General features: G+C 44.2%; 1 protein-coding gene across 2 annotated transcripts in view; it reads left to right on the top strand.

Moving 5' to 3' along the window:
- The window catches only part of DNAH9 (dynein axonemal heavy chain 9), a 202,555-nt gene that overhangs the window by 118,660 nt on the left and 71,109 nt on the right, over positions 1–12,786 (top strand). The window contains exons 51-53 of one of the 2 annotated variants that reach the window (XM_074847373.1): positions 1,862–1,984; positions 5,229–5,437; positions 10,510–10,670. In XM_074847373.1, coding sequence (XP_074703474.1) covers positions 1,862–1,984; positions 5,229–5,437; positions 10,510–10,670 — 493 coding nt within the window. Of the gene's footprint in view, positions 1–1,861; positions 1,985–5,228; positions 5,438–10,505; positions 10,671–12,786 lie in introns of both variants that reach the window. The other variant, XM_074847375.1, reaches the window with a different exon arrangement.

The following is a 12,786-nucleotide window of genomic DNA, read 5'->3' as shown; positions in this document are numbered from 1 at the left end:
CTGTGTCGTGTCCTGACTCAGTTTCACCCAGGAGGGTGAGTAGGGCTTCCTACATCTTGGAAGAAGAGAGAGGGCCTGGGCATGGAGGGTGAAGCTGTCACAAGGGTCACCATGCGCTGAAGACCAGTTGGGCTAACTCTACTTCCACTCTAGCACCAACTAGGAGGTTCTCATTACAGCACCCCAGCATTGATCTGGCTAAATCTTTTATGGGAAGGCTTTTCTGCTCCTGGCTCTTCTCTCTGGTCAGCGCACAGACCAGTCTTCTGCTGTCTCAGTTTGCACCTATTTCTACCCTCTAGTGAGGAGTCCCAGCTGGGATGGAGCAGACGCTGTCAAATCCCTGCTTGAGTATGAGCACTGAGATTATTGGTTTTTTAATACAGAGCAAAGTATTGGCAACAGATGAGAGTGATTATAATTCACGTAGATTTGGGGTTGCCTAGGTTGTTTTGTTGGCGACTCCTCCATTTTCCTCATAGAAAATAACAAGAAATTATTAGATTTGATCTTGTGTGGGATGAAAATACAGGTCATTTTCCATTAGAGCAAATTTCTCTTTCCTGGCCAACCTGGCCACCATGCCTTGCAGTTATTCAAAGCAGTCTGTGGAAGAGTAAGGATCCCAGAGGAGACACCTAAATATAGACCTCCAGTGTTAAAAAGAGGAACAGACCCTGTAAAATTTGTGTGCTGCCATTACTGCTTGCCGTGCAAACACAAGATCTCTTTTTCCCCTCCCTCCCTGGCCACACACCAGGCTGGCAGGTACTCTAAGAGGGGAGTTTAGTGTGTTGCTGTGATGTCTCAGGGCCATTGGCTAAAAGCATCGTTCACTGCCCTATTACAGTAAATAAGGGAGTGTTTCATCATCTGGGGAATGGTGCTTCTTTGCTTTCAACTGCTTTAAGAGGTGTAAACACATGCCCTTCTCTCCTCCAGGAAAGGGCCATTTGAGCAGCTTTGGGGTCAGCTGCTGTCATTCTCTCTGACTGTTTCTTCATATAAAATATTCCTGGACTCAGAAAAAAGGGGGCTGCTGATCAAGGATAGGATATGCATTGTGTCAACATATTACTTTAAAGGTCAGGCCTAAAGGTCACTCTGAACTTCTTGTCTTAGATCTTTCTATCACCTCCTGAGGTCCCAAACTCTCTAAGCTTAGATGAGGAACCTTTTAGCCAGTGGATTTAGTTGGAGTGATTCAGTGAAACAGTGATGGTGTAAGGGGACCTGGAGCATCCTCACCACCTGCCCCAGGCCCTTCTCTCCTCTTTGCAGAGAAGTAAGTTGTGTGAAGTGCAGACCAGTCCTGAAGGAGAGAGCACAAGCACTTGACCTTGCCCTTCCCAATACAAATATCCCAATGCAGAGCATCCCTGTTTCACAGTTAGGCACTGGGCAAAGGGATCCAATTTCCTCGTGAGGAAAGAAGTTGTCTTAAACATGACCCTTAACCCTGAGCAAAATGGAGATGAAACCTGCTCTTCGTTCTTGCTTTTATGCAAGATTAACTGCACCAGTGGGTTCTGGGGGAAACAAAGTATTTGCTAAAAATAACTCCAAATTGTCCCATCTTTATTTACTGATGTCCATGCTCTTTTCTCGGGAAAGAAGACACAGTTATTATTCCTTGCCTTTGGGAGGTCTGTTTCTCTGTTGGACAGCCAAGAGTCTGCCAGTGCAGCTTTCTGTACCATATGTTGACACCATCTTACCCCTCTTTCTCTCTCGCAACTGCTGGCATGTGTATGTAGCTGCCATCGCAGTGTGGAGCACCCCTCTGTCCCCCTCACATCCTCCTTGCTGCAAAGCACACATCCAGCCTTGCTGTGGCAGGTACAAATGCTGTTTCCCACAGGTATTTGGACACTATAGAACGAGCCCTGGCTGCAGGAGAACTGGTTTTGATTGAAAACCTGGAAGAATCTGTGGATCCTGTTTTGGGGGCGTTACTGGGGCGAGAAACAATCAAGAAAGGAAGGTGAGTTTTGGGGAGGTTTGATGGCATGCGTGAATGGGTTCTTTGTGCTGTGGTGCTTTCTATTCCTGACCTCAAATTGTGGGTGTTCATATACAGCAACACTAATATGCTGCCTTCAGAAGTGAGGGCATTTTAAATCAGGCAATCACAGGTAATTCAGTCATAGGATGGCTTTGAAATAAACCTAGATTTTTCATTTTGTTGGACAGTATCATTCAAACCTCATGTAAAAGAGAGACCTGTAATCCTCCTTTTGTATAGTGACCTTGGTGTCTGTAATTGGCTATCCTGACACTGAATTATTACCAAAATAGCTATTGCCATTCTGAAGAAAAAGTAACCTTGAATTTTAACAAACACTATGCACTGCTTACGAATACAGCTACAGGTTTAAGCATTAAGAATATATAAGTGTTTCTTAATGAGGTCAAGTTCTTCATGGCAGCTGCTGGTCAGGCTCCAGCTGAGAGGAGGTCAGTGAAAGGGGCAGCAAGGGAGTGCACTTTTTCCTTCTTTCTGCATGTAAAGTGAAATAAGCACATTTTTAGTGTATGCTCAAATAATGGCAGCAAATAAAAGCTTATGGAATTAGGTTTGTGTGGCAAGGTTTTGGTAACAGGGGGGCTGCAGGAGTGGCTTCTGTGAGAAGCTGCTAGAAGCTTCACCTATGTCCAGTAAAGCCAGTGCCAGCTGGCTCCAAGATGGACCTGCGGCTGGCCAAGGCCGAGCCCATCAACAACAGTGGTAGCACCTCTGGGATAATGTATTTAAGAAGGGGGGAAAAGCTGTGCAACTGGGCAAAGGTAGCCAAAGAGAGGAGTGAGAATAGATGAGAAACAACTCTGCAGACACCAAGGTCAGAGAAGAAGGAGGGGGAGGACGTGCTCCAGGCACTGGAGCTGAGATTCCCCTGCAGCCTATGGTGCAGACCATGGTGAAGCAGCTGTGCCCTGCAGCCCATGAGGGTTAACGGTGGAGCAGATCTCCACTTGCAGCCCGTGGAGAACCCCACGCCGGAGCAGGAGGATGCCCAAAGGAGGCTGTGACAACGTGGAGAACCTGCGCTGGATCAGGCTCCTGTCAGGACCTGTGGACCTGTGGAGGGGGAGGAGCCCAAGTTGGAGCAGGTTTGCTGGCAGGACTTGTGACCCTGTGGGGGAACCATGCTGGCGCAGCCTGTTCTTGAGGAACTGCACCCTGTGGAGGGAACCCATACTGGAGCAGTTCATGAAGAGCTGCAGCCTGTGGGAAGGACTAATATTGGAGAAGTTAATGGAGGACCGTCTCCTGTGGGAGGCAGCACACACTGGAGCAGGGGAAGAGTGTGGGGAGTCGTCCCCCTAGGAGGAAGGAGCAGCAGAAACAATGTGTGATGAACTGACCACAACCCCCATCCCCTGCCCTGCTGCGTCGCTGGTGGGGCGAAGGTAGAGAAAATCAGGAGTAAAATTAAGCCTGAGAAGAAGGGAGGGGTGGGGGGAAGGCGTTTTGAGATTTGGTTTTATTTCTCATTATCTTACTTGATTTTATTGGTAATAAATGAAATTGATTTTTCCCCAAGTCAGGTCTGGTTTACCCGTGATGGTAACTGGTGAGTGATCTCCCTGTTCTTATCTCTACCCACGAGCCTTTTGTTATATTTTCTCTCCCCTGTCCTGCTGAGGAGGGGAGTGATAGAGCAGCTTTGGTGGGCACCTGGTGTTAACCTACCACACTCATGCTCAGCACTGAACCCAATTCAAGGACTTTTTTGATGTTGTTTTGCTGCCTTTCGAAGAGTAGAGTCATCTGCCTTTAGAAGGATGCACATTGTTTGGGCTTTTAAATGTCTCTGCTGCCGACAGCTTTGCTGCTCATAGAAGCCCGGCATGGGCTGAGCTCTGTGCCTGCTGCAGTGCCTCACAGTGCAGCCCTGCTCTTGGCTTTGTGCAGTAAATAACAGAAAGCCTGTTAAGCTTTGCCTTTCACATTCCTTAAGTTCTTTGAGGATCATTTCCTTACTTGCCTAAAATATTCTAGGATGATGCAAACTGCTGGGAAAGGCAAACTGTCTGTAAAGTTTGCAGGGGAAAACATCATGAGAAGGGTGGCTGATTGTGGGTTCAGCTGCAGGATGGAAGGGAAGGATCATTTCAGAGCAAATGATGGTCCCAGTGAAGGGGATTGAAACGTCTGAAAGCAGAGATGGAGGTACAGCAGAGGTTGTGGGACTCCTGAGCCCCTCTACAGTAAAAAACTCAGTCATCCCCTTTTGTGACTGTATGTCTCTGCTCTCAAAACTCCCTGTGAGATCACATGTTCCCTAAGAAAGGGAAAATAAGTCATAAATTCAATAAAAAGTCTGTGGGTTTTGTGTTTCCCAGGACATGAGCCCAAACGCCACAGACAGATCCTGGTAGTCCCAGAGAAAAAAAGTTTTTTGAAGTTGGGGCTCTCAGCAGTATTTCTGTGTGCTGCTGTGAGCTGTGTGTACTGTGTGATTTCTCTCTGCCTCAGTTTCACAGCTGTAAAAGCAACTGAGGTGGCCAAGAGGACACCTAGTGAGCTGATGGTTGACTGGAAAGTGTATTCAAATTCCCGTGATAACACCACTGTTCCCGTAACAGTCCAACTGCATCCCTGAAAGCATTTACAGTTTCTCTTTTCCTCTGCTTCCCATGGACATTGCTAAACTTGAGTTAGAGTATGTTGATTCCTGAGGTCTCTGTAAGATTTAGACTTGATGTCAGAAATACAAAACAGGAGAAGGTTGGATTTTCCTGGGTTGATTTTACCTCCCAGGAATGGCAACCAGCCACTCTCCTAATCTGACTTCGTTGCTCAAGCTCAATGAGACCACAGAGTTGGCCTGATCTGAGCCAACAGACCAGGCAATTTTAGCTGTGGCTAGTTAAAATTTCAATGATGAGGGGCTTTTCCTACATGTAACTCCAAGTTTAGGTAGAATACAGCCTCTGTAAAAAACAAAGAGGGTTCATGGTTGAACTTGCCGTCCTGCTGCTGGAAAATGTGAGCCTTCTCAAATAGATCCAAAACTCCGTGGCAACTACCTGGGATTTTTATTCTAAATCAGAAGTGATTCAGGTATGTCAAATTTTAAATGCTTTTTGCTTTAATAGTGATTTCTGTGTGAAGAGTGCGAAGTCCCATGCTGGTAGATGCCATTGACTGATACCACCATTTGTCTTTGGGTGAAATGTCCTGGAAAAGACGTGCACTCATGCTCCTTTTGCTCTAATTTTAGGTACATTAAGATCGGGGACAAGGAGTGTGACTTCAACCCTGCTTTCCGTCTCATCCTCCACACAAAGCTGGCAAACCCCCATTTCCAACCTGAGCTGCAGGCACAGTGCACCCTCATCAACTTCACTGTCACGCGAGATGGCTTGGAGGACCAGCTGCTTGCAGCTGTGGTCAACATGGAGAGGCCTGATTTGGAAGAGCTTAAGGTCAGTAGCTGGGAGTTTGCACTGGGAGCAAGTATAAATAATTATAATAACAACATTAATACAAATATTAATTATTATTGTAATTTAAAACAAATAACATTTCATGTTGGAGATTGCTGAACTCATCATAAAATCAGGGGATTTACCTTGAATGACAAACACCGAGAAAGTTTTTCTTCAGTCTTTTGTTTTCTTGGTATTTTTTGAACACTTAAACTAGAATTTCAATTGGTTTTTTTCTCCAAAAATTTGGATAAGAATCTCTTTCCTACTACTCTTTGAAATAGAAAGTGAAATTCTCATTATGTCAAGCTTTTCTGGACATCACAGATTTAATTTTGGAGGTAGGATTAATCTCACTTAATTTTAGGCATTTATGGTATAGGATTCCCATTGTAAATATTGTGAGGCTGGCAATGAAATTTTTCTGTTCTGGTTCTTCCTCCCACTTGTTTGTAGCAAGCGAAAATGTTCTCTCTCTCTTTTAATAAGTATGACTTCAGTTTCAAGATAATTTTTAAAAGAAAATCCTTTGTTCTGATGGCACATTTAACAATGTAACGAATACATATAATACTAAATATTTACTAAGAGTAGGAATAAATTTACTGCACATGTTCAGTCAGGCCAGGCCAGTTTTGTAATAATCTTTTCATTTAATGAGCTTCTAAAGTATGTTAGCTGTGCAGCCTTAATGATGCATTTAGTTTTAACCAGGCTCTTGTGCTAACGAGCCAAAAGATGGCATCAAAAATACATAATGAACTGATTTAATATGTAAGCTGTGGCTATCTCACTGGGATGGTGAGAGACCCAAAGCCTCTTGATCAGGCACCCCTCACACATGCTCAGCACTGTGTTTCAAACGCTACAAACTGCTGCTTTCCTTTGCTGATTTGCACTGAAGGGGGCTGGGGGGATGACCACGATTAGCATAGTGGTGTCATTAACTGCTGTTATGTTAAGGACTGTTCCTCTTAGCCTTGGCAGCGTTGCTGTTAATGGTTGCTGTCACAATAAGAAAGACAAATTCAATATCATGTGCAGTCAACAGATCCACAGTTAGGCTCTGAAAATAGTAACTCAGAATCGGCAGCACTTTCCTCCCATGCTGTAAAAGAACTGTGTATTAGAAAACAGTGAAGATGATGTGAATTAAGGATCACATCTTTTGAAGTCCCTGCTTCTTCAGGGTGTGTGTGTTGTGGAAGAAGGAGGTCGGGCACAGGACCAGGAAGTGCGTCCCTGGGTGCCAGCTATGCCACCAGCTGTGGGGGGTATGGGACTGTAGTCTCACTTCAGAAAGCACTAAGCAGGTACATTTTGGTGTGGGATGTAATTTCATTTTTCTTTAAGAATATTTAAGACCTTTTTCTCTATATCACCATAGCAAGATAATACCATAGCCCACTCTCCTCTCACTCTCATCTAATTCCCTCCTACTACAGTCCTACTGCTCCAGCAGGTATCAGGGAGGAGAAAACCAGGCCGTATTCAAGATGTTCTGCTGGATGAGGAACAATCAGTCAAAAAAATCTCTTCCCTGCTGGGATAAAAGCAGAGACTTGTCTCCTTAGCCATGTTGAGGGGAGCTAGCAATGGCTGCAGGTGCACTGACCTCTGCGGATGACAGCTGGCCAGGGCCTCAGTACCTTCTTCTGACCCTAGTCAATTTACTGATGTGAAAAAAGCCCCAAGGGCTATTGTCTGGTAGCTGGGGGGGCTACTTGAAGATGCAGATTTGAATCTTTGGATTCTCCGAAGGAGAGGCCACTTCTCAAAGTGTGTTTCAATCCATCCTCTCTACCTTGGGACAAAAGGGACAGGCGTTTGGTGCCTGGGGAAGGTTTAGGGCTCTGGCTCGTGGGCAGATAGAGGTGACTCCTACAGTACTGCACAACAGTTACTGAGCTCAAAACCTTGTTATGGGCAAAGATAGAGCATATCTTATATGTGGAGCCCAGAATTTATTGTTAATAACCTAATCAAAATTCATCAAACAGCTATTATTAATCCAATTATGATAACATTAGCATTTTCTAAATGTTTTCTCAACACAATCCATTTTCATAATCTTTTTCTTCATTGATTCCCAGTTATTCAGTCTTTCTGTTCCTTCTTATCTTTATCTGATTCACAGGATTGCACTCTTGTTACAATGCGTCTTCAGAGTCTGAGACCACATTTGCACTCTACCATATTTTGGTTCTAGAGACAGATCAATCTGTCCAGAATAACTACTTGCTCTGACTCTAAGTTAAAGCCAGGCTTAAACAGGTTAAGACAGTAGTGACCTGGCTGTGAGAATCGCAGCTAAGAGAAGCTGAAACCAGTTTAGGCTAAGGCGAGCAAAGCCAAGTCCTCAGACCTTCCCTCTTAGGTCAGTACAAACACTCTGGCCTTTAACTAGTCTGGTTTGCAACTTTCTTTTGCAAGGATGACTGTGGTTCATGTGCTGGTGGCACTGCCTGTGGTCCATGTAGTCTTACCAGGGCTGATTTCAAGTATCTTCCACCTTCACCAGACTTCACTGTTTGGACTGAAGTGTCTCAGATGGCATTTTCCTCAAATTCATTGTCTGTTTAGTGCTGAGAACAGCTTTAGGAAGAATATTTAGGCAGCTGTGTCCCAAGCTATAGGTGAATAAGCCATGAGGTAGGGTCGTGCCTTGCTGGTTCAGTACCTAAAGCATGTGTGAAAGTCCCCGCACACTTAGGCTGTGACGGACACTGTTGAGGTTTTTATTCAGGAAAGAAGGTGCTCTGCAGGAGTGGACTGAAAATACGGGAATTTTTTATTCCTCTGGTTTGTGATGGTAAACTACTACAATAAAACGAGCAGAAAGGACAGGGAAAGGAAGGTGACTACTGTGGCTGAGCTAGGAAGTGGTTGGGTAGTGAACCCTGGAAACTGTCCTGTATCTCTGGTGAACTTTTTTTTTTTTTGTACGGAATGAAATTTTGAAGGCTCTCAGAGTAACCTGTGTCCCAGAAGTAGTGCTGTTATATATCAACTGTGAAATAACAGACAACGAGCTCCACTGCAGAAATAAGAAATTATGACCTTGCTACTGCTGAGAACAATAGCATGATATAGCTGCAACAGATGCAGGCTGTTTGGGGAATATAGCATTGTATGCACTTCTAAGGGTGTGTTTCAGAAATTTTGTGGTGATTACAAGCTATTGGAGCAAAAATCACACATATCCTCATTAATAACTCCAGGGCTTACAGTCCATGGTCTGGAATAATAGCTTGCAAAATGTCATTTTTCAAGTCATGCTATGCTTGAATGACAGGAACACACAAAATTAGCCATGTTAGTTTTCTGTTTCAAAACCTGTAAAATATTTACCACCATGGGCAAACTCCTGTGTGCAATGTCTACAGAACAGGCCTTTAAAACCAGCCATTTATGGCTGAAATACCAATAAAAAGCATGCTTCAGTGCACACTCTGCTGAATACTTGGGTTGACATTAACATGGAAAGAGTGTGTGTGCAGCAAGTATACAAAATTTCAGCCCAAATATTGAAAGATGACTTATTAATGAAAGAGTTAGTTAATCTGCTTGAAAATCTGACAACAGAGCAAATACCGCTGGTTCCCTTATGTGTTGTGGGATTGGAAGAGACATAGGGTCACTTTTCCCATTTATGGGGCTCTTCCAGACCCGGTAGGTGGTTGGAATGTGTAGGTATGTTTTCAAAAAATGTCTTTGGAGCATTAAATCGCTTGGCTTATGACACTGAATCTGTTATGTGCCAGTTGTTGTGGCCCAGAACTTGTCTTAATTCCATGTGTACCAGTCTGCTACTTCATGGAGCTGGCTATTTTTTTGCAGGGCTATAAAACACTCTTTTGCAAGTTACTTGAATTTCTTGGTTGTGTCACTTAAATACAGTCTGAGGATTGAAAACTGTGTCACACAGTAATGTTTTACATACCAGGCTGTTAGCAATTGACTTTATTTATGTAGAGAATAGTCACCAGGCTTATATCTTAGCAGCATCCAAATCAGATGCACAGCTTTCTCACAGGATGTTTTCTGTGATAATGCTAAAAATAGGCATTCACAATAAGACCATACAGTGGAATAACATAATATACCTGAAATCCAAGAAAGATGCCATTTCTCAGAGCAAACACATAGAATAGGGCAATCACATTTCATGGGAGAAAGCCTGTTCTGGAGGATCAGTTCAAAAAGAAGCCAGATGAGAGTCTTTGTTTCTACAGTGAACAGCGTTAATGACTGGTATTTCTGCAGAAGAGAGGGAAATGGAACAAGTGTCTGGGGAGAACTAAGCGGGCATTTCACAGAAACTGGAAGAATTTGCACTATAATTCAGAAGATCTGCCCTTGAGGCAAGATGGTTGTTGCTGGTCTGTATCTGCTTGGCTGTCTTTGTGCTGAGTTTGCAAATCCTCTGGCAGGGGGACTTTGCATGTACAGCTTCTAACACAGTAAGCCACTGGTCCCAGTGAGATATCGAGGTCAGAATACAAATGGGAGCAGAAATTATGTGAGGCTGTGACTTTGCCCTTGGTTCTGAGCCTGAGATATGTTGTGCTCATCTCTGGACCCAAGGGACCTTGCTGTTGTTTTAGCCATCAGGTGTTAACCCCATGGTCCTCATTGCTGGTGTGACTGGTGTTGGTGTGTAGTGGCAAGAGGTTCACCAGGAGGGGTGAGAAGCAAAAGGGACTATCCAGGCTGACTTGATCCTAATAGATACTTCTAAGACAGAGATGCAGGATATATGTTTGAGATGGGGGATAAAGGTCTTTTCCTCCTGATTCATTTCCAGCATTTTAATGTATTCCTAGTGAAAAGGCTCAGTTCTCCTGGTGCTTTCTGTACTGTTCAAGGTTCCTCTGATTCGATGGCTTGTTGGATATGGAGTGATCCCCAGATCTCTACCCATGTCCAGGAGTCACAGAGAGCGGGAGTTAATTATATTGGACTATGGCAGTTGTCAGTTAGAAGCCTGTTCCCATGTGAAGGTTGTTAATCCCTTACACTTTACTGTGTGTTTTGTGGCTAAAACTGTCTGAATTTATTATTTGCAGTCAGATCTCACAAAGCAACAGAATGGATTCAAAATCACCTTGAAAACATTAGAGGACAACTTGCTCTCTCGGCTGTCATCAGCATCTGGGAACTTCCTGGGAGACACAGCATTGGTGGAGAACTTGGAGATCACTAAACAGACAGCTGCAGAAATTGAAGAGAAGGTACAAAGACAGTGATAGCCTAGAGAAAAACATGTGTGTGATGTTATATTTAAGGATTTCTGGGTGGAATGTAACTTCTTTACTCTGCCCATCTCTGCCCTTTCTGCTGAGTAGAGGATATAAAGTGGTATAAATTGAAGTGCTCTCCATTCTGGACAGCTTCAGGCCATTTAGTTCTTTGGTGCTTTTGTATGTTAAATGGCCTACTTAAGACCAAGAGAAAACATCAGTGCCTGATGTAGAGACAATAAAATTTACACACTGTATCAAGGCAGCTTTAAACTGTTCCACCGTAATCCTGAATACATCACACTTCCCCAATTAAGTTGGATTTTAGTACTGACTGGGGACTGGAATCTGTTGAGTTTGCGATCTCAAGGAAATCTACAAGAACTTGGGTATTTCATACCCTTCCATTCCTTAGAGTATAAATCAGCATTTGTATTAGCTGTGCAGTGTCAGCATTGCCACCTGCCTAATTCACCTTGCTAGCTAGATGGGGTTAGTTAAATGTACAGTGGTTTTCTCCTGCCACTGAGGGAACTTGAGAAGTGTGGTTGTCATGCCAGGATTGTGATATGACTCCTGTATGGCCATTCTCAACATCCTTCCTCTGCAGTCCTCCCATCTTCACAGCCCACACTTGTCCTCCTCCAGCCCATGCTGCCTGAATAATTTACCCACATGCTGGGATCAGGCTGGAAGTGCCTCTCACTTCCAGTGCTGTAGCCCCAGTGACCAAGGAACTAAGTGATCCTCCACATTAAATATTGGAATTATTTCTGCTAGACATTTGTGGTGCATCAGATGCATTCATTTCCTTAAGGAGGCTTTGCTTGAACCCCCAAAGGAGATGTTGAAGGGATGTTTTGACCTCGCAAGCTTGGCATCTCTCTCTTGGAGTAGGTGTTCTTGAAGTTCTTGAACTCCTAAACAAGTTGTGGTTCAATTCTAAACAAGTTGTGGTTGTAAAGCTCTGCCAGCTCTGTGGCAACAGGGATGAATTTTGGAGTTTGCACGTGGTTTTTTATGAGTTTGGTACCCACATGGAAAGCTGTCTCAGGGCCCTGTTAGATGTCTGCTGCTCAAGTCAACCCTTACTCTGTTCTTGGTCTGTCTACCCAAAGAAAAATGTTCAGCCAACATTTTCCTTTATATGGAAGTCCTCCCTGCTCTGTTTATAGAAAGTAACCATGTTCCCCACCTCTGGCTTTTATTTTACTAGATTTATTAATCATTTTGGGGATGGGGTATCTAAAAGTTAGTTGCCTAAATCTAATCTAGACTCTGGGCTCCCTTTATAGTCAGTGGAGAGACATGAGTGCTGGCAGAAGGGAGACTCACCTGACATAGACACATGGTTCATGGTCCATGTGGATCCTTGTTTCTGTAGTAGATATTGAAGCTGCTCTTTGGGGGACTTGGGTATTACAGTCATCATTGCTCATCGTTATGCAAACAGGCTCATCCCACAGATCCCAACATGTCTTGGTTGCACACAACAGATTAAGGCTCAGTCTGTGCTTTGTTGGGAAGATTTGAGGTATGCCAGCCAGATGTGCTCACACCAGCTCAGGTCACAGCAGAGGAAGACCCAGTGGTATGTGTTTTGGTGGGTGCTGTGTCATGCCCTGCTGACTTGTACAACATGTGCTGAGCCATTTTCTGCCACATCGCTATTGAATGATTTGCTGAGCTAGCTGGATCAGCACTGGCTCAGCAGCATGTGGCTGCGTAGCAAGACAGTTATGACTGTATGTAGCCAGACCCTAAAATAGTCCCCAAGAGGCTTGAGGATGTCACTTTATGCTGCTGAAGTGGAATGAAAGAATGAACAGGACTGAGATGATAATGGGGTGATGTATCTGCCAAAAGGATTTTCACCATGTCCATCAGAGCAGCTATGCAGACACCTGGCCAGCAAAGTAGGGGTGTGTTAAATGCTGGTGAGGAAAGGCAGCAGATAGACGTTATAAATTAGCAGTTCTCAGCCTTAGGGGAATCTGCCTTGAGAGCAGCACTGAGTCTGTTCAGCCCTGTGTTATTAATGACCTGCACAGGAGGAGGGCAATTAGCAGGAGAAACTCATTGATGTGAAAACCAATTCCAGTTAGTA

Source organism: Strix aluco, chromosome 21, assembly GCF_031877795.1.
Source record: "Strix aluco isolate bStrAlu1 chromosome 21, bStrAlu1.hap1, whole genome shotgun sequence".
In the NCBI taxonomy this organism is placed as follows: Eukaryota; Metazoa; Chordata; class Aves; order Strigiformes; family Strigidae; genus Strix; species Strix aluco.
This window is presented reverse-complemented; position numbering and strand designations above follow the sequence as displayed.